At 50.8% G+C, this 16,541-nt stretch overlaps 5 protein-coding genes across 5 annotated transcripts; 2 read left to right on the forward strand and 3 right to left on the reverse strand.

The window, feature by feature from the left end:
- Nucleotides 1–58: 58 nt before the first annotated feature.
- FIBRA_03546 (uncharacterized protein) lies at nucleotides 59–991 on the forward strand (the record flags this gene model as incomplete). Its single annotated transcript, XM_012325385.1, has 1 exon — nucleotides 59–991. The coding sequence occupies one exon, from the start codon at nucleotides 59–61 to the stop codon at nucleotides 989–991; it is 933 nt and encodes a 310-aa protein (XP_012180775.1).
- Nucleotides 992–1,980: 989 nt separating this feature from the next.
- On the reverse strand, nucleotides 1,981–7,252 carry FIBRA_03547 (uncharacterized protein; the record flags this gene model as incomplete). The annotated part of the gene is made up of 18 exons (XM_012325386.1): nucleotides 1,981–2,212; nucleotides 2,264–2,421; nucleotides 2,482–2,539; nucleotides 2,592–3,352; nucleotides 3,406–3,886; nucleotides 3,940–4,072; nucleotides 4,128–4,284; nucleotides 4,344–4,735; nucleotides 4,790–4,850; nucleotides 4,912–5,111; nucleotides 5,163–5,201; nucleotides 5,255–5,363; nucleotides 5,423–5,728; nucleotides 5,788–6,369; nucleotides 6,428–6,720; nucleotides 6,786–6,909; nucleotides 6,959–6,979; nucleotides 7,034–7,252. 18 exons carry the CDS (start codon nucleotides 7,250–7,252, stop codon nucleotides 1,981–1,983), a joined length of 4,326 nt encoding a protein of 1,441 aa, XP_012180776.1.
- A 988-nt stretch (nucleotides 7,253–8,240) lies between these two features.
- Nucleotides 8,241–10,055, reverse strand: FIBRA_03548 (uncharacterized protein; the record flags this gene model as incomplete). The annotated part of the gene is made up of 6 exons (XM_012325387.1): nucleotides 8,241–8,662; nucleotides 8,721–8,992; nucleotides 9,046–9,475; nucleotides 9,527–9,586; nucleotides 9,638–9,726; nucleotides 9,784–10,055. 6 exons carry the CDS (start codon nucleotides 10,053–10,055, stop codon nucleotides 8,241–8,243), a joined length of 1,545 nt encoding a protein of 514 aa, XP_012180777.1.
- Nucleotides 10,056–10,487: 432 nt separating this feature from the next.
- FIBRA_03549 (uncharacterized protein) lies at nucleotides 10,488–12,656 on the reverse strand (the record flags this gene model as incomplete). The annotated part of the gene is made up of 9 exons (XM_012325388.1): nucleotides 10,488–10,525; nucleotides 10,579–10,938; nucleotides 10,995–11,185; nucleotides 11,255–11,864; nucleotides 11,920–12,093; nucleotides 12,143–12,300; nucleotides 12,358–12,440; nucleotides 12,489–12,569; nucleotides 12,624–12,656. 9 exons carry the CDS (start codon nucleotides 12,654–12,656, stop codon nucleotides 10,488–10,490), a joined length of 1,728 nt encoding a protein of 575 aa, XP_012180778.1.
- Nucleotides 12,657–14,010: 1,354 nt separating this feature from the next.
- FIBRA_03550 (uncharacterized protein) lies at nucleotides 14,011–16,161 on the forward strand (the record flags this gene model as incomplete). Its single annotated transcript, XM_012325389.1, has 11 exons — nucleotides 14,011–14,193; nucleotides 14,244–14,360; nucleotides 14,413–14,496; nucleotides 14,545–14,610; nucleotides 14,664–14,727; nucleotides 14,782–15,036; nucleotides 15,087–15,151; nucleotides 15,201–15,455; nucleotides 15,511–15,665; nucleotides 15,721–15,904; nucleotides 15,961–16,161. The coding sequence occupies 11 exons, from the start codon at nucleotides 14,011–14,013 to the stop codon at nucleotides 16,159–16,161; spliced, it is 1,629 nt and encodes a 542-aa protein (XP_012180779.1).
- Nucleotides 16,162–16,541: the final 380 nt, after the last annotated feature.

Below are 16,541 nucleotides of genomic sequence, written 5' to 3' on the forward strand. Positions count from 1 at the left end.
ACCCTCCATCTCTCCGTATCTGCGACATCTAATGCTCATATGAACTCTTCCCATTTCTATGGAATTCACGACCAGTCTCCCGCTCCTTTGCGCGCTCGGCGCGCGTATCCTCCTGAAATCAGTATTTCCCAATGCCAACGAACCTCTATCCACACAGGACTTCCTCCTCAATGGACTTTTCCAGGGGGTTCTCCTACACGCCGCTCTCAATCATATTTTTCTGCTGGTGATCCCTGTCGGAGTCGGTATCACCGCGAAGCTGCTTCTCGACTACTCTCGCACTTATGACACTACACAGTGCGTCTGTACCCTCCTTGGTGTGGCGCTGGGTGTTGCTGTGACAGATCTGCTCGCTCGTGTATTCGAGGACGGATCACTACCCAAAGAACGCGAACGTACGACTCTCGCCACACCAATCCGAGAAACACACGAGTCGAAACGACTCCGGCTTGTCTCGTTCGGTCGCAGCCACGGACACAAACGACGTGACACGGATGACCGCGATCGTGCCAGAGATCGAGAACGCGACTCGCGCCGGCTAGAAGTACGTCCCATTACACCCGCACTCACCTACGCCAGCACCGCTCCTTCCATCTCGCTCGACTCCGTCCCCTCATCAATCGATCCGGAGGGCAGGATGACGCCACAGGAGCGTGCAGTGGCTATCCTCCGGGCACGCGCCAGCCTTGCGGATTCTGAGCGCCGACGATTTAAGGAGGAACGGAAGTGGGCCCAAAGCCAGGGCAACTACGCGCGTGCCAGCCAGCTCGCCTGGCAGGTGCGGCGGTTCACCGCGCTCATGGAGAGCTTCCACCGCGAGGCGGACGCAAAGGTCGTCGAAGGTGCGCTGATTCCGCCTGCGGCCAATGAAAGTGCAAGACTGACATGCTGGTTCCGGCCGGGGCAAAAAAGCTGCCCGTGCTTCAGACAACTCGCAGCCCTCGCCAACTGCCCAGCGCGCGCGCCGAAGCTCACATCGACGCTACTCTGATTCGCGGCACAGCCAGCCAGGCCCGTCGTCGTCCTCCGTCCCATTCCCTGCACAATCCGGGACCGCGGCGCCCGCTGAACGACAGCCACTTGTGAGTGTCACTGTCGGAACGCGGCAGCGCAGGAGAAGCTCTGGCACGATACGACCAGCTATACACGTTTCAGGGCGAGAGTGCGTACATTTCACTATGGATCGCATCCCAGTCCCTTAAATGTACTCATTGTTTAGTCTCGCAGGATCAATGTGACTCGCTAGCCGTCGCGTCACTGAAGCCACCTTGTTGCCTGAATATGTCTCACAGTGAATGAAGTACACATCCATAGGCCGCGCCTGGTGCGCTCCGACGGCCGGACGAAGTGCTATTGGTCGCTAGCCCTACTTAGAGTTCCTAGGGTCTGCAGATGTTGGCCACTGGCTAATGTGAAAACACCCTCTCACTATCTTGGTTGTTCATGGTTGTATGTAGATCCGTGTCGTCCCGTTGTCAGTGATTTGTATTAGTAGTGTCAGGTCGTCGATTGCATCAAGTGGGATATCTCTTTGATGAGCTCAGTTGGTGAAATGTAGTACATATAGATAGTTCCCATTTCTTGATTCCTGTTTCTATATTGGGTATCGCAGCCATCGACATGGCCAAATAACGCGATAACGATCAATATTGTACTTGGTACACGGTAACTACTACTGAAAACACATTGAGCCAACGGTATAGTATGAAAACAGGTGGTCCCGAGGGTTGCGATGCATGAAATACACAGGAGGATGTGATACGGAGCAAATTAACAGTTGCAAATATACGGAGACGATGTAGCGACGAGCGTACACACCAGCCAGCGTCCATGATTTGGCAGAGCAAATTAGACGTCGTAGGCACCTGTCGCCATAATTGAGGTAAGTGTGGGTTAACCAACGATACAGTATGGGTATGTGCAGAGTACGCGGACCACTCCAGCGAAGACTAAGCGTAAGCAAGTCAATGAGGCTCTCTATCACCGATACTTGCCATTCACATGGGAAGACGGTGTCGACGCGGACGGTATCGAACCACCACTACGAGATGGTGCGACAGTGCTGGAACTGGTACTCAAGCGTGGCTTCTTGGCTACGCTTGGCCCGTCGCTTGAAGATGCACGCGGTGCACTCTCCTTCATGACCATCTTGGCATGAATCTCTTCCAGCTTGCCTGCCTTAACCTTTTTGGGCCAGAACAACGTGACGAACCTGCAAAAATAATAAGATTTTAGATCGCAACAACTAATTGAGAGGACTTACGTCCAGAGATGTCGGCGCCATTTGTCCCGGTCTTCACCAGCTGCCTGCTTCTGCGTGAGAACCAGCTCTATACGCTTGCCAATGGCAGCAAGAGACTCCTTCAGTATGGCGACTTTATCATCTCGTGGCATATCGCCCCCCGACAGCTTGAGATTTTTCTGTAATAAAAAAAAAGGATAAATTCAATCTACAAGCGAGGGGGAAATCACAAAACACACCAGCTGTTTCTTAACGGGTCTCAATTCTTCCTTGGTGGAAGCTTCATCCATCGATGGACTACGCAAACACGGATGAGTTCAATTCAAACGTGTACCCAACATATACTGACCATTCATCCGATGAGGAAGAGTCCGTGAAGGTTGGCGTTGGTCGCCGCTTCCGTCTCTTAGAACTGCCTTCGTCCACAGAGGCAACTGCTTCGCTCTCCGCACGACGCTTCAGGCTCCCGCCGTAGGAAGATGAAGCCAGAGGCGGAGGAGGCGACGCGGACATGCCTAACGCATGACCTTTGCGTAAATTCGACGTAATTGCTCGCAACTTTTCGTCGTGCTCCCGGAGAATACTGAGCAAGAAATCTCCACGCCGGACAAGATGGATAGCGTTCGGGATGGGTTTGCTGGCTGCGTCTTCACCCTTCTTGCCTTCCTCCAGGAAGAATTTACCATCCAATCCTAATTTGGGATCCTTTGCCATGGTTTCCCAATTCCCGAAACCGTAGAGATATGCGCCAACCAACAGCATCGAATCTTCTTGAGGGCCCCACCGTCCTGACCAGTTGAGCGTAGGCCGAATATTGTCTATGGGAATTTGCCAGGTGTAAACGTCAGCCAATTCATGGAGGTACTCGTACAAAATACGAAGATCGCGATGTCGAGAGAGCACCGTTTCCGCGTTGATGTTCCCGACATTCCTGTATGTGACCAAAACCGCTTTGCTCTTCTGCGCATTCGTCAGAGTCTCCCCTGCAGCGATTCGCGCTCGCTTCTCAGCGTTGTTCTCCTCGACGGCTCTGGCGCACAGTTCAATGATATCATCTGCGGTGTCCATGATCATCCCTCTGTTCTTATCCTGCAATTTGGATTCGTGAACCTAAATATCGAGCATTAGCAAAATCGCATACAAAGCATTTAGAGAGAGCTCACAATGACGTCGTAACGCTGTCGGATGTCACCCCACCGTTGAAGACTACGGATGAGAACGCGAACATCTCGCTCCTTTAGTTCCATCGCTTTCTGGCTCGCGGATTTTCGCTGGGGTGCAGGATGCTTCGGTTTCTTGGGAGCCTGTGCTGGAGTGGTATGGTCTACATCCATGCCTTCATATGAGACGGGGGCATGCGACCGCTTGCGATCCTTTGTCTCTTCAGCAGCAAGCTCCTCTGCTCGACGCTGATCCTCCTCACGTTCGAACCGTTGTCGCTCATCGAGAGGGATGATGTCCTCCCAGCTCATGTCGTTCTTCACGTCGCTGACATTGGCGAATTGGGCAAGGAAACCTTCACCGCCAAGGGACGCGCCCTCCCCTGTATTTGCCATCGTCTCGTGGTCTTCTGCACGGTTGAGAATGTCGTCGAGGTCCATTTCGTCTAGCTTCTTGCTTTGTTGGCTGTCATCTTTATCGAAACTGCCAATCCATATGGTCAGCGCAGGGAGGACATTGCGTCGAGTACAACGCACATCTTCTGAGCACCGTATTTTAACACAGCATGCAGCTCGTCCTTGCTCAGGTCATTGGGCTTGGATGGATCCTTCGTCGATGCACCGCCCTTCGAGCTAAGGTGTGCTTGCGACGTGTCCATCTGGTTAATGACTGTGCGGACATGTCGTCATCAAGCAGGCGATGACCTCGTTGCAACGGGACTCACTGGCATATTCCAGCACCATCTTCTTCTTGGCCCGTTCTAAAACGTCCTCTTCCATCGTGTCTTTGCTCACGAAACGGTACACACTAACATGCGACTTCTGGCCTATACGATGAGCGCGCGCCATAGCCTGCAGGTCGTTTTGAGGATTCCAGTCACTCTACCCGACGGCGGCATTAGCAACGTCCTATTCACTCCGCTCTTTACAAAAACACTCACGTCGAAGATGATGACGGTGTCTGCCGTCTCGAGGTTAATGCCCAGCCCTCCTGCGCGTGTTGACAGCAAGAACGCGAAATCAGTTGAACCGGGGGAATTGAAATGGGCAATGGCTTTCTTGCGCAACTCGGACGATATCATGCCATCTAAACGTTGGTGCTGGTATCCGCGCATCACCATGTAATCTGTGAGAATATCAAGCATTCGGACCATTTGACTGAAAATGAGAACGCGGTGACCGTCTTGTCGAAGTCGGGCGAGTAGCTTATCAAGCAGAACCATCTTTCCGCTACTCATGACAAGACCTTTTAGGGTTTCTTCTTCGTTGTCAGTCTTGGTCTCTGCACCGTCAAAAAGATATGGATGGTTCGCAGCCTTTTTCAACTCCATCGCTATAACTTCGATATAAAAAAACAATCAACATGAACAGCATGAGGATTACTGACCGATGTTGAGCAGACTAATGTTGTTGTTACCATTAGCACTCTTCACCAGACCCTGAAAATTCTGGGAAGATGAAACATTGAGCACCTACGCAATAGAGGACATATTAAAGAAGGCCTCATACCTTCGTCAGAATGTTCTTGTAGAAGTGCGTTTGCAAACCACTCATTTCCACCCGCAAAATACGCTCGCTCTTTGTAGGCAGCTCAGTTAAAACGTCGCGCTTAAGACGTCTTAGCATGAGGGATTCAAGTTGTTTGTGTAGCTCCTTGATCTTCTCCTCATGATCAACATCGGTCAAGTCGAATTCATTCGACAAATGGACTACGTCAAGAGATCAGTGAAAGTAAGATAGAACAGCTCACTCCCACTCACACTTTTCTGGCATGAGAAAATGCATCAAGGACAGTAACTCTGTCAGCTTTCAAAATCAATCATCGTCCACCAATGTTCAAGTGATACCATACCCTTCACGTTGTTTTGCAGGGGTGTGCCAGTAATAAGGAGTTTGGACGCGGCAGAGAAAGATCTCAGCGCCTCGTAGAGTTGACTCTCTGAGTTTTTCAACCGGTGTGCCTGATATCGCCACCATCCATCAAGAGTGGTGCCCAAGTACATGATACCTTATTACGCACCTCGTCAACAGAAAGCACTTGCCACTTGATGTCGCCGAGTTCCTTCGAGTCTCTGAGTGTGATCTCATATGTCGTCAGTAGTACGTTCATCCTGAGCTTCTTGTTTGATGGACCAAATTCATAGCCACGAATGACTTCCCGAGCGGCAGCCGTACCAATGTAAGTGATGACGTTGAGATCCGGCGCCCAGGTCGCGAATTGTGACTGCCATGCAGTAATAGTTGAGAGAGGCACGATCACAAGGAACGGCCCATATTGGCGCATTTCGTGGAAGAGATACGAAAGGAAAGAGACCGTTTGAACTGTCTGCAAAAGAAAAGTAGTGAATACGGAGTTAACACGGCAGCATGTAGCACCTAACAAACCTTGCCGAGACCCATCTCATCTGCAAGGATGCCGTTCTCCCCTTTACTCCAGAGATAGGCGAGCCAGTTAAGACCCGTCAACTGGAAATCTTTCAACTGGCCTCCCGTCGCCGTTAAGTATTCGGGGTCCTCCGTAATCTTCTTGAAGGTCGGGCGCTGATGTCTGGGATAATTCATACTTTTAAATGGGAACCTAGCCTCCGCTTCTCGCTGCCGATATACATCGAGCTGCTCTTTCGCAATAGGCCGTATCTCGTCCTGGACCTCCCAAGTACAATGCTCGTAATTGAGGCCGTTCCACTTGCAAAAGTACTCGACCTGTCCTGCCTCGTTCTCGCGTTGGGCAATAATCCGATCCACAGTCTTGAAAGTCTCAAGCTCTTCCTTTTCTCGCTCCCTGTCGAGAAGAAGTACTTCTTTATCCTCGCGGGACAGCTCTGGAGAAGCGAGACGGTCATTATATGCTTTGTACGCCTTGACATAGTTGTCGACGCGTTTCAGCCCCTTATAACGCTTCAAGAACTCATAAACCTCATCCGTGTTGTGCAAATGGGAGAAATTCTTCCATTTGATGTGGAATCGCTGCATTTGCGACGTTAACCTGACTGTAGGGTATAATGGTCGGCCTCGAGAAACGTACAATGTTGTGTTGCCAATCATCTTCAGAATCATCTTCATGCCCTTCGTCCCGGCAATGACCAAGAACTGCTTCTATCTCATGCAACGGCTCCGCATGGGACTCCACAAAAGTCGCTGTCTCTACTTCATCCTCGTCGAACTGCTCGAAGTCTGCTACGTCGTCCACATAGTTTGGTACCCTCCCACCTCTACTAGACACCCGTAACTCGTCCCGCGATGTTCTGGCTTTCTTCTTCTTCTTCGAACGCGAGCCGTAGTCTGAATCTGAATCCGAATCCGAGTGGCGCGATACAACTACAACATAACGCCGTAGCCTTAACATATACATGATCACAAGTGAAGAAAAATCGAAAACATACCTTTCGGCTTCAACGGCTGCTTCTTCTTTTTAGGTGCCTTCTTCTTCGCCGTGCCATATTCTTCATCTGCGTATGATGCATCCGCTTCATTGTCGTCATCGTCATCGGGGTCGTCTTCATAGCCCTATCAAAACCGGCTGAGTATGAATTGGAACCGGATGGCAGGAACTCACTGAATCTTCGTCATCCTTGATCTACCGAGATTCTTCAACACGACCCTCCACAAGCATACAGACTAGACAACATACCGCACGGTTCTTCATATAAGAAGAGGAGTGGCCATTGGGTTTCGCGACCGGTTGGGCGTCATCTTCGTCGACCTCTTCACCCTCGGCGTCAACGTCGGTCATCCTCTTCGTGTCGGAGTCAGAGTCGATCTGCATGGAGTTGTCACTGTCGTCGCTGGCGACGAGCGGGGAGTGAGAGGTGGACGCCATGGGCTCGTCGAGGTCGGCGGCGGGCGACATGAAGAGGGAGTCTCGGGGGAGGGGGAGGAGGATGAGGGGCTCGCGGCCGACGGGGGCAGTGATGATGAGGGTTGTGGGAAGGCCGCGGCCGGGGGCGTTGACAAGGGGTTTTGCGAGCGCCAGAGCCGACAGCCCAGCTCGGACTTGGTTCGCACGCGTGCGCCGGACCAGGCAGGCCACATCGCAGGAGCTCGTCACTGGCCATGGCGAACTCCGACCCAAGCGTGTTGTCCCATCACCTTATCTCCCGGTTCCAAACGCGGCTCACTCGAGCCCCTCTCTGCCTAACCGCCCCGGCTGCCCTCCCGTCCTCGACCCGCGCGACGTTCTCTGCCCATGCATGCTCTCGACGGCGGCCACGACGCTCCACTCATTCTTGCCCGCCGCGTGGTTGCCTGGACGCAGCATTCGCCCATCCATCACGAGACGTTTCCGCCATCCGCGGCCCGCAGCGTGCGCGGAACTCGGCAGAGCGTTCTCGAGCGGTCGCCATCGTGGCCCGCAGCGGCCAAACACACAAAGGCGACTCCGAGCGCGTCACGCCTTCTCGTGACATCTGTCACACCCGCTCCCCGACCTCCGGATGCGGGCGCCGCGGTCTGCCTCCCTGAGCTTTCTCGCCGGCCGTGGCTGCCGGTGGCATCCACATGTCTGACGGTGAGCGCATGCGTGTCGCCAAGAACAGCCTTCCCTAGCCTATCGGGAGCATTGCAGTCGTATACAGGTGCCTTCATTGCAGTCGGTGTCGGCAGAATCCCTGTCACCGCCGTGACCAACGTGCGGCAGTTTACTCAATCATAATGCGCTTCGATAAACCTCATGTTTGACTCTCAACAAGCATGTCCGTAGACAACAGGCCAGCGGTACGTGTGCTACGGTAACATAGTGCGTGCGAGAATCCATAGTAAGTGCGCGGAATTCCCGCGAGGCGATGGCAGAGCACTAGATGCACTGGTAGATAGTAGATGCAATACAGCAGACTGCTGGCTCAATAGCGACGATGTGGCCGTTGATAGCGAGGAAATGGCGGCTGTTCGTAGTGCAGGCCGACCGGTGCGGGATCGTGTAGGCGTTGATATTCTCTGTGCCGCCTCTGTGACAGGACGTAGAGGGTAACGACCATTAACAGGATGGCGACAATTGTGCTGCCGGCGATAATGTACGGAAGGTAGGGCTTGACCTTGGCGTCCAGTGACTCAGAGCTACTGGTGCCGCCATTGTATTCTGTTTGAGGTGTTGGGAGTAAATGTAGGGCAGATGTATTATCGACGCCACCCAGTCGTTCCTGCACGAAATCCACATGTCCTTGTTCCTGCGTCGTGAGCGGTAGGAGTTGGACATAAGGGTTTGCTTGGCTAGAGGACCCTGGAACAAAATCACCAAAATCCACAAGGATATATGCATTTCTCACTGGATATTACAAGTCTGCTTAAGCTCTATTGCGTGTAGACAGGAAATTAGCACTCACAGAAAGCCATTCCTAGGATCATATCAAAGGAAGGTGCAGACGCAGTAGTAATCGGTTGGAAGGCGCCAACACAAACTGTGTCTCCATCAGCATTCTTTACCGTGAAGGAATTCAAATTTGTATCCAGGGGATTGATGGGAAATGATACCCCTCCAAACTTGAAAGTTACGTTTAGCTCTACGTCACAAGGGATTGTCCAGACGTTCCCGGCGGCGGCGTCATACGTAAAGTTGGCACCAGGAACCCTAGCATAAATGGCGGTAGATACGGCGCTGTAAGGGTGAAATCATAAGAAAAACACACAAAGCGAAGGTTAGGGACATACGCAGGAACCTGAGGAAGAGTATACCCGGTGTCAAACACAGTGACTAGTTGACTCAAGCCTTCTATCACTGATTGTACCTGTATTGGCTGTCCATCTGGACCGATAATGCCATCTTTGTCAAGTAGTGCTTGCCAATGTTGACCATGACTGTCACCATCCAGCACAACCGACAGCTTCGGCTGGGACGTGATGTTTTCGTATGTTGGAAGGGGCTGACCTATGGTTATGTCCCCCGGATATGGTACAGCAACATCATCTGAGCGACCGAGAAGGACTGTGATATAATTCGGAGTAGACGTATTTTGTAAGAAGATCCTGTTCAACACCGTATCCCCGGTTTCGTCGTTGAACTGTTCATAAATATCGGAACCACTGTTGGGTCCGAGGCCAAGAATACCTGGGTCCCCTGCTGAGTTCTGTGTTGCATTCACTGGAAACGGTTAGAAAGCACTAGAACAAGTGTATGGAGGAACCCTCGTACAAAATGCCTGATTCTCAACTGTAAAATCATCGAAAGTTAGTGTTGAGGTCATAACAGATCCTATGCCAACACTTGAACACTCTGCTCCCTCACTACGATTCAAAGACATACCGCTAACGGCACCTATCGCATAATTTACAGAGACGGTCTTGCCAGTGTCCTGCGCTCCAGGCACAGAACCTTGTATCCATAGGTCGGAACTAGGACAAGTTTCAATTGACTTCGAGGGGACACTGTGCCAACAGCATATCTCTCACCTCCCCGTGTCGATGAGGACCTGAAACGGCTGCCCTCCCAGCGTGAGATTCGTGAAGTATTTAACATCTCCCTGGTCTTGCAAGTCCAACGACCCAGAAATGCTCGCCCTATTAATATGGCCTAACCGCCCAGCTGCAGGTCCCCTGACTTCGGCCCATCGTTGCACACGCTGACCTGTAATTGGTATCCTGACGGCATCGACGGCCGGTAGATCATTGAGCAGAAGAAAGGTATACCAAAGGAGTGACGATGCTAGGAAGTTATTGAACATAGAGAGAAATATGAAAAATGCACAAAGAAGTGGGCTCTGGCGTTGTTGGCAGCCTGCCCGTGTGCGTGTAGGACGTGATCAGGGTACAGCAAGGCGATGCTATTCATGGCAGAATGAGATCATGATATTATTGTAGTCGCTGAGTTGCCATCATCTACGACACAAAGACGCCCACACAGCCACTTTCCAGAGCTCCTATATTACAAGGCGAAAGAGACATTGATCCTCTAGCAGCCCGACCACTAGTGAAAGTAATGGGACTATTGCAATGTCTGGTAATACACAACATGAATGGAGAATCTGAGCAGCATAAACTCTAATAGTATGTGTGCGTTCAGCGTCGATAAATAATGCCGTAGACAACAATCGAAAGCAAGGCTATTTGACGCCAGCCCGTTATATATCGTACACTCTTCGTTACGGTCTAATTTTTCACAGAAGGGAATTCGTCTCCAACAGCAAGACGATACCTGCAACGCCTCGTCAGGACCAAGTACGATGGGACAGAGTATGCATGACTCACTATGGACGATCTCAGGTATACTCTGGGTGATGACGTCCACGGTGAGGTCTGCCCGCTCCGGAGTCTCAAAGATTTCATCTACACCAGCTACTCCACTGAGCTCTCCGCGGCGTGCTCGGGCATAGATGCCTTTGCGGTCAGTCGCTTCGCAGTGCTCCAGGGGCGTCGCAACATGGATAGTAAAGAAATTCGCACCCGCACCAGCGGAATGAATGACAGTCCCTTTGATTACATCTCGTGAGACCTGTTTTGGCGCTATGGGGGTAGCGATGACCGCAGCGCCTGCGCGTGACAATTCGGCGGCAACAAAGGCGACGCGCTGGAGGTTCTTAGAGCGCTCTTCGGGTGCGTAGCTGAATGCTAAACACGACAGATAGAGCATCAGGGCCCGCTCGGCAAATGATAACAACACATACGCGTATCAAGGTCAGGTCGAATGTTGTCGCCAGAGAGTACAGAAACACTCCGTCCCCCTTGCTCATTCAATACGACCTGAAGAGCTTTCGCGATAGTATCCTTTCCAGAGTTATGCAAGCCAGTCAAGAAAATCACGAAGCCCTGCTTCAAGCGTGGAGGATAGCTCTCCCGAAGAGTCTTCACAACACCCCTGTTGTTTTTTAAAAATAAAAAAAGGACGTGTCAGTCCGCTCTACAGCTAACGGTAAGTAGAACGCACTCATAGCTGAACCAATCGGGAATAGGGGCACCATTCCTCAACCGTTTTCGAAGCTCAGTGCCGGAGATGTCAAGCGTCTGTGCACCCTTCGGCACTTCATCAATCGGCACGTACTCGTCCGTCGACGGCATATATGTCATTTGTTGGAATGGGACCATCTCAATCTGGAGCTCCTCATGGTACTTGGTGACGAGATCCTGTGCATCGTAGGGCCCATAGAAGTCGCGCCCCTGGGAGTTCTTTCCAGGACCGGCGTGGTCACGTCCAACGATGAAATGCGTCGCGCCATAGTTTTTGCGAATGATAGCGTGCCAAACTGCCTCACGTGGCCCAGCCATACGCATCGCCAGGGGGAGCAGAGCTAAGTGACCCATACCGTTGGGGTATTTGGCCATAATAGCTTCGTAGACGCGCACACGAGTGTAGTGGTCAACATCACCAGGTTTGGTCAGCCCAACAACAGGGTGGATGAGTACGTTTGCCTGGCGCTGGCGAGCGGCGCGCACTGTCAGTTCACGATGTGCGCGGTGCATTGGGTTTCGCGTTTGGAATGCAACGACTTTTCTCCAGGCCAGTTTCTTGAAATGTGCCCGCAACTCTGATGGAGTATCTGTCGCACAATCAGAAGCTAGAAGAGAAGCACAAAATCCAAAGCGGCAACGTACACCGGAGGGCAACATAGTCGAAGTGAGTTGGAAGCTGTATTGCTTGGACCTTACCACCGACATAGTATTCCTTCGCCTGGCTGCGAAGGTATGCGACGGAAGGGTGGGCGGGATCGTCTGCACCAAATACATTGATCGCCTCTTTCACTTGATCTGGCCGGTAAACATCTTCGACTGAAATGCAGTGAGTCAATGTGACGGTGAAAGGTGACACCGAACGAACCTGTGAGGATTGCGAGAGCTTGGTCATCTCGAGGATCTCGAAGTGCAATACGAGTGCCAGGAGCAATAGAGAATTCTTGAATATCCTCGCGGGATACATCGAGGGTAATAGGCATGGGGAAAAGAGTTCCGTCTGCAAGTCGTAATGATTCCACAACGCTATATATTCGTTAGTACCAGTAGTGAGTATAGTGAGTATCGCGGGCATATGCTCACTTGTTGTAGTCATTTTCGTTCATGAACCCCTCCAGCGGACTAAAACCGCCGTTAATAATTAGTTCAAGATCGCATAGTTGACGCTGAGATCGGTATTATAAGGCAGTCAACCAAATTTTCAGAGAACACACCTCGGTCAAGGTGACATCGCACAATGTTGCAGCCTCAGTTTTGAGATTCTCATGGAGATGCTCATCCCGAACGATGAGATCCTGCATATGAAAGGTAGGTCGCAAACTCGCCTAAGGTTCGGAAAGTAAACATACCTTCAAAATGCCACCATGAGGCGTGTTTGCCATTTCTATCCGTGGTGACCGTACTTCTGAAGTTGAGAATGAGAAATGAAAGCCCAAACCAAGAACGAGAGATAAACAGAAGGTGGTTGCATATTGAAGTGGCAGCTGTGCATTATATGGACGGACGCGAGCGATGGTGAGGAAATCACGCCATCCAGTCGGTGACCGTTTCCGGTAGCAGGCGATAGCGATAAAATCAAATCCTCAGGACTCCGCTCGCCACGAAGCTGCTGACTATGGTGGTACAGCCGGAAGGCGCAACTGTGGAAGGGGGGACGGATGGAGGTATCCTTGAAGGAGGTATGACCAGCGTTCTTACTTATCCCAGAAGCTTAAGCGATGTATTGATCGAGAATTAACAGCGAATTCCGAATTGCTGAATGATCACGAATCCAGAATACTGTATCCTTATGCCAAGTGCTATCTATCATGCTTCCCCCGCGGCGGTAAAATCGGGAGTCAAGTACACCGTGACATTGGCAACGAATGAACTACTTCATGACGAACCACCGATGGCCGCATGATGCGATCATATAGATTCTCACCTCTAAGATCTCAGGCTCATACCTCAGGCCTCAACAATCAGGAATTGCCAGTGCGGCGGTGCATACTAAGAATCCACCAACTGAGCAAAACGAACACTTAAGTAGTACTTCCAGCGAATCAAAGTCCAGCTTAGACAACTGTGAGCGAAGTCAAATCGAATACGAGAGATCAAGTTATATGTCGCCGACCATCGTGAACTCGCTTGATATGCCACCGATGTTCTTTTCAAACAGAATTTCCCTAGAAACCAGTAGCGAGAATTAAGACAACCATACTCCTCCCTGTAGTATCACATTGAAATAAATCAACATCAAAATATTCTCATGTTCTTCAGCATATGAGGAGACCCGGACAGCAACATCATTTAGGATGATATTATTTCCATTAGCCTGAGGACAGGCCAACCTCGATGAGCCCATCCGGATTCTTCTTCGACTTCGCAGCGGAATAACAGGTCTGAACTGTCACTGTCATTCCATCATTTTCTGCCGGTTTGGCTGTTAGACTAATATAGCTTTAGGTGTCGTTATCAAAAGGGGCCACCAATGAATCCACAAAAGTGAGGATTGAGAACAGGACATGAGGGAATGGATGACGTCTAGAGGCTCCTGGAGTGTCCGAATGAAGACGAGACAAGCCCTGACGAGCCTCGGGGTCGCTTACACGATCTGCGTACGTGGTCAATTCTTCCGCCCGCGCTTTGCTTGCACCCATATAATTGTCATTCACCGCGTCGGTGTGTCGGCCATCCTTATACGCCTTTCGCACTGGCAACATATCGTGGTCTGCACATTGGTCTGCTGCGCCGCAGATGTTGCCCAGTCATTTGCTTGCGCTCTCTCTGAGCTTCCTCGTCGACCCCCTCGCCAACGCGCGCGCCTACGTTCGGGCTTCCCAATCTCCGTCCTTACTCTCCGACAATATCCTTAGAACCGACCAAGTACATCATGTTCTAGACCATCAACCTGTAAAGGAGCCAGCTTGCAAGCAGTATGTGCGTGTGTCGTGACTGAAGCTGGCCTGTATTTTTTAACCTCCGTATAGCTGACAGGACCGATCGAGACAACTCTTTGTGATTACGAGACCGTAGAGAGCGTCAATGACGATCTCTTTAGTCAATTACATGCGCTGGTAGAAACACCTTTTTTCAAATATTTCCGAGTATGCTGTTGCGCGCCATTTCCGTATCGATATAGCTGACATGCTTTTGTAGGTGGATTTATACCGTGACTGCCCATTCTGGCAAGAGAATGGATTTTGTATGAATAGGGAATGTGGGATCACTACTGTGGATGAGGTGCGTCCCAAAAGAGCGCAACTTAGATGAGTGGCTTACCCTTCGTAGAGTGAGATTCCAGAGAAATGGAGAGCTGCGACATTGAGCAGGCTGGAGACACTCACAGGCGATCAGGTGGGTCGATATCCGTACCATTGGACATTGATTACACTCTTATAACTGTCTAGCGTACTATACTCCCAGGTTGTTACCATCGTGATTCAGATTACTGTTTCCTGGATGATATGACAGGTGGGTTCCATGCGCTGGCGTACAATACCAGTCTTTTTCTGACGTCTTTGTTAGAAGGTGACTATGTCGACCTCACTCTAAACCCAGAGCGGTTCACGGGATACACTGGTCCATCTGCGCATCGTGTATGGTCATCAATATACTCAGAGAATTGTTTTGGGCTATCGCATCTCAGCCCCGGCTCGGATAATCCAATGACTTCGGTGAAGAAATCGCTCCCTGAAAGCTTGAAATCAAGAACACGACCACACTCTGTATATGATTCGGAAGATTGTTTGGAACAACGAGTATACTACAAGATAATCTCCGGTGGGTGTATTGACAACCCGCCAGGCGAAAACGTTGATTTTATTGAGCAGGCCTGCACGCAAGTATCTCAACGCACATCTGTCATGAGAATCTGAATCAGACCACGGGCGAATGGGTGAGTGCATTGCTGTCAGATACCTATTTTCAGACTGAGAAATTGGTAGGGACCCGACCTGCAATGTTTCGTGAATCGTGTCGCATCCTATCCAGAGCGCCTACAGTACATATACTTTGATGCCGTGCTTCTATTGCGCGCTGTTGCACGTCTTGGACCGTACTTGTCAGCATACGATTACTGTGGAACGGACACCCATGAAGGAGATGCAGAGACGCCTGAAGAACTGAAGAGGATCATCGACATTGCTCAAGCAGTCGGAAAGTTTGACGAGACCATGATGTTTCAAGGCGAGAATGCCCAAGTATACAATCTTGACAATGTGGCGTCGAGCTCGATGCTCATTAATTTGATTGTAGATTCTAAAACAAGAATTCAAGGAGCATTTTCGTAACGTATCACGCATCATGGATTGCGTCGGTTGTGACAAGTGTCGTCTCTGGGGCCGAGTACAGACCACAGGGGTGGCGACCGCACTCAAGGTTCTCTTCGAGCTCGATGAAAAAGCTCTAGAGTGAGCTGGTTGAACCTCGTCCCGCACGTTAGTGGCTGATCGTATATTCAAATAGTCCCAAGTCGAACCCAAATTTACTTCAAAGGTCTGAGGTGGTTGCACTTATTAATACTCTGCACCGCTTTTCGGAAAGCCTCGCTGCCGTGAACATTTTCCGCGAGATGTGGGCGGAGACCGACGTTCAACAAGAGGCGGAGTTTATTGAACGCGCTGCGTCCGCAGCGATGGGACCATTTAAGGTAAGTAGATTCTATTTCTGAGAGACGGAGTGCGGAAGCTTACTACGCGGCTGCAGCCTCATCGGTCACCTGGAGTCGGTGCGGACGTCATATCTGGGAACCTATTAGGAGATGTCCTCGCGTGGGTTCGAGCGTGTAGAGATGGTACAGTGGGATGCATGCGCGGGCTCATAGATGGGCTACGGACTGTCCTCAGTGCTGTACTTGAGGTCTTTGAGGTGTCAGGGAAAGAACAGGGTCCAAGGAGTGATCTGTAATGATTTGGCGTACTTAAGGCCGTGACGTGTCTTACAAGGTATTTATTCTTTCTGTTTAGTCGTGGGTGATGTTCCTGCCCCGGCACTTTCGATGGGCGACGCCTTGCTGAATGCTCCCTCAGTCAAAGGTAAACGCGATCCGCACATCATGGTGGACTCTCGAGACTGAGATTGATATATTCAATTCGATAATGACAATAAGATTACGATGAATGCAGAAGACGGAGGATAGCAAAGGGAAACCACGACACAGCACAAGGAAGAGAAGATGAGACTAGTATGCCCACTGCATGAATGCTACCTAAGCGGTCCGATCCAATACTCCGTGACTAAATTACACTAAACTACATGAATAGACTCGGCCCGTCCGATATCAAGTC

Source organism: Fibroporia radiculosa (genome assembly GCF_000313525.1).
Source record: "Fibroporia radiculosa TFFH 294 genomic supercontigs, scaffold2057, whole genome shotgun sequence".
Taxonomy (NCBI): domain Eukaryota; kingdom Fungi; phylum Basidiomycota; class Agaricomycetes; order Polyporales; family Fibroporiaceae; genus Fibroporia; species Fibroporia radiculosa.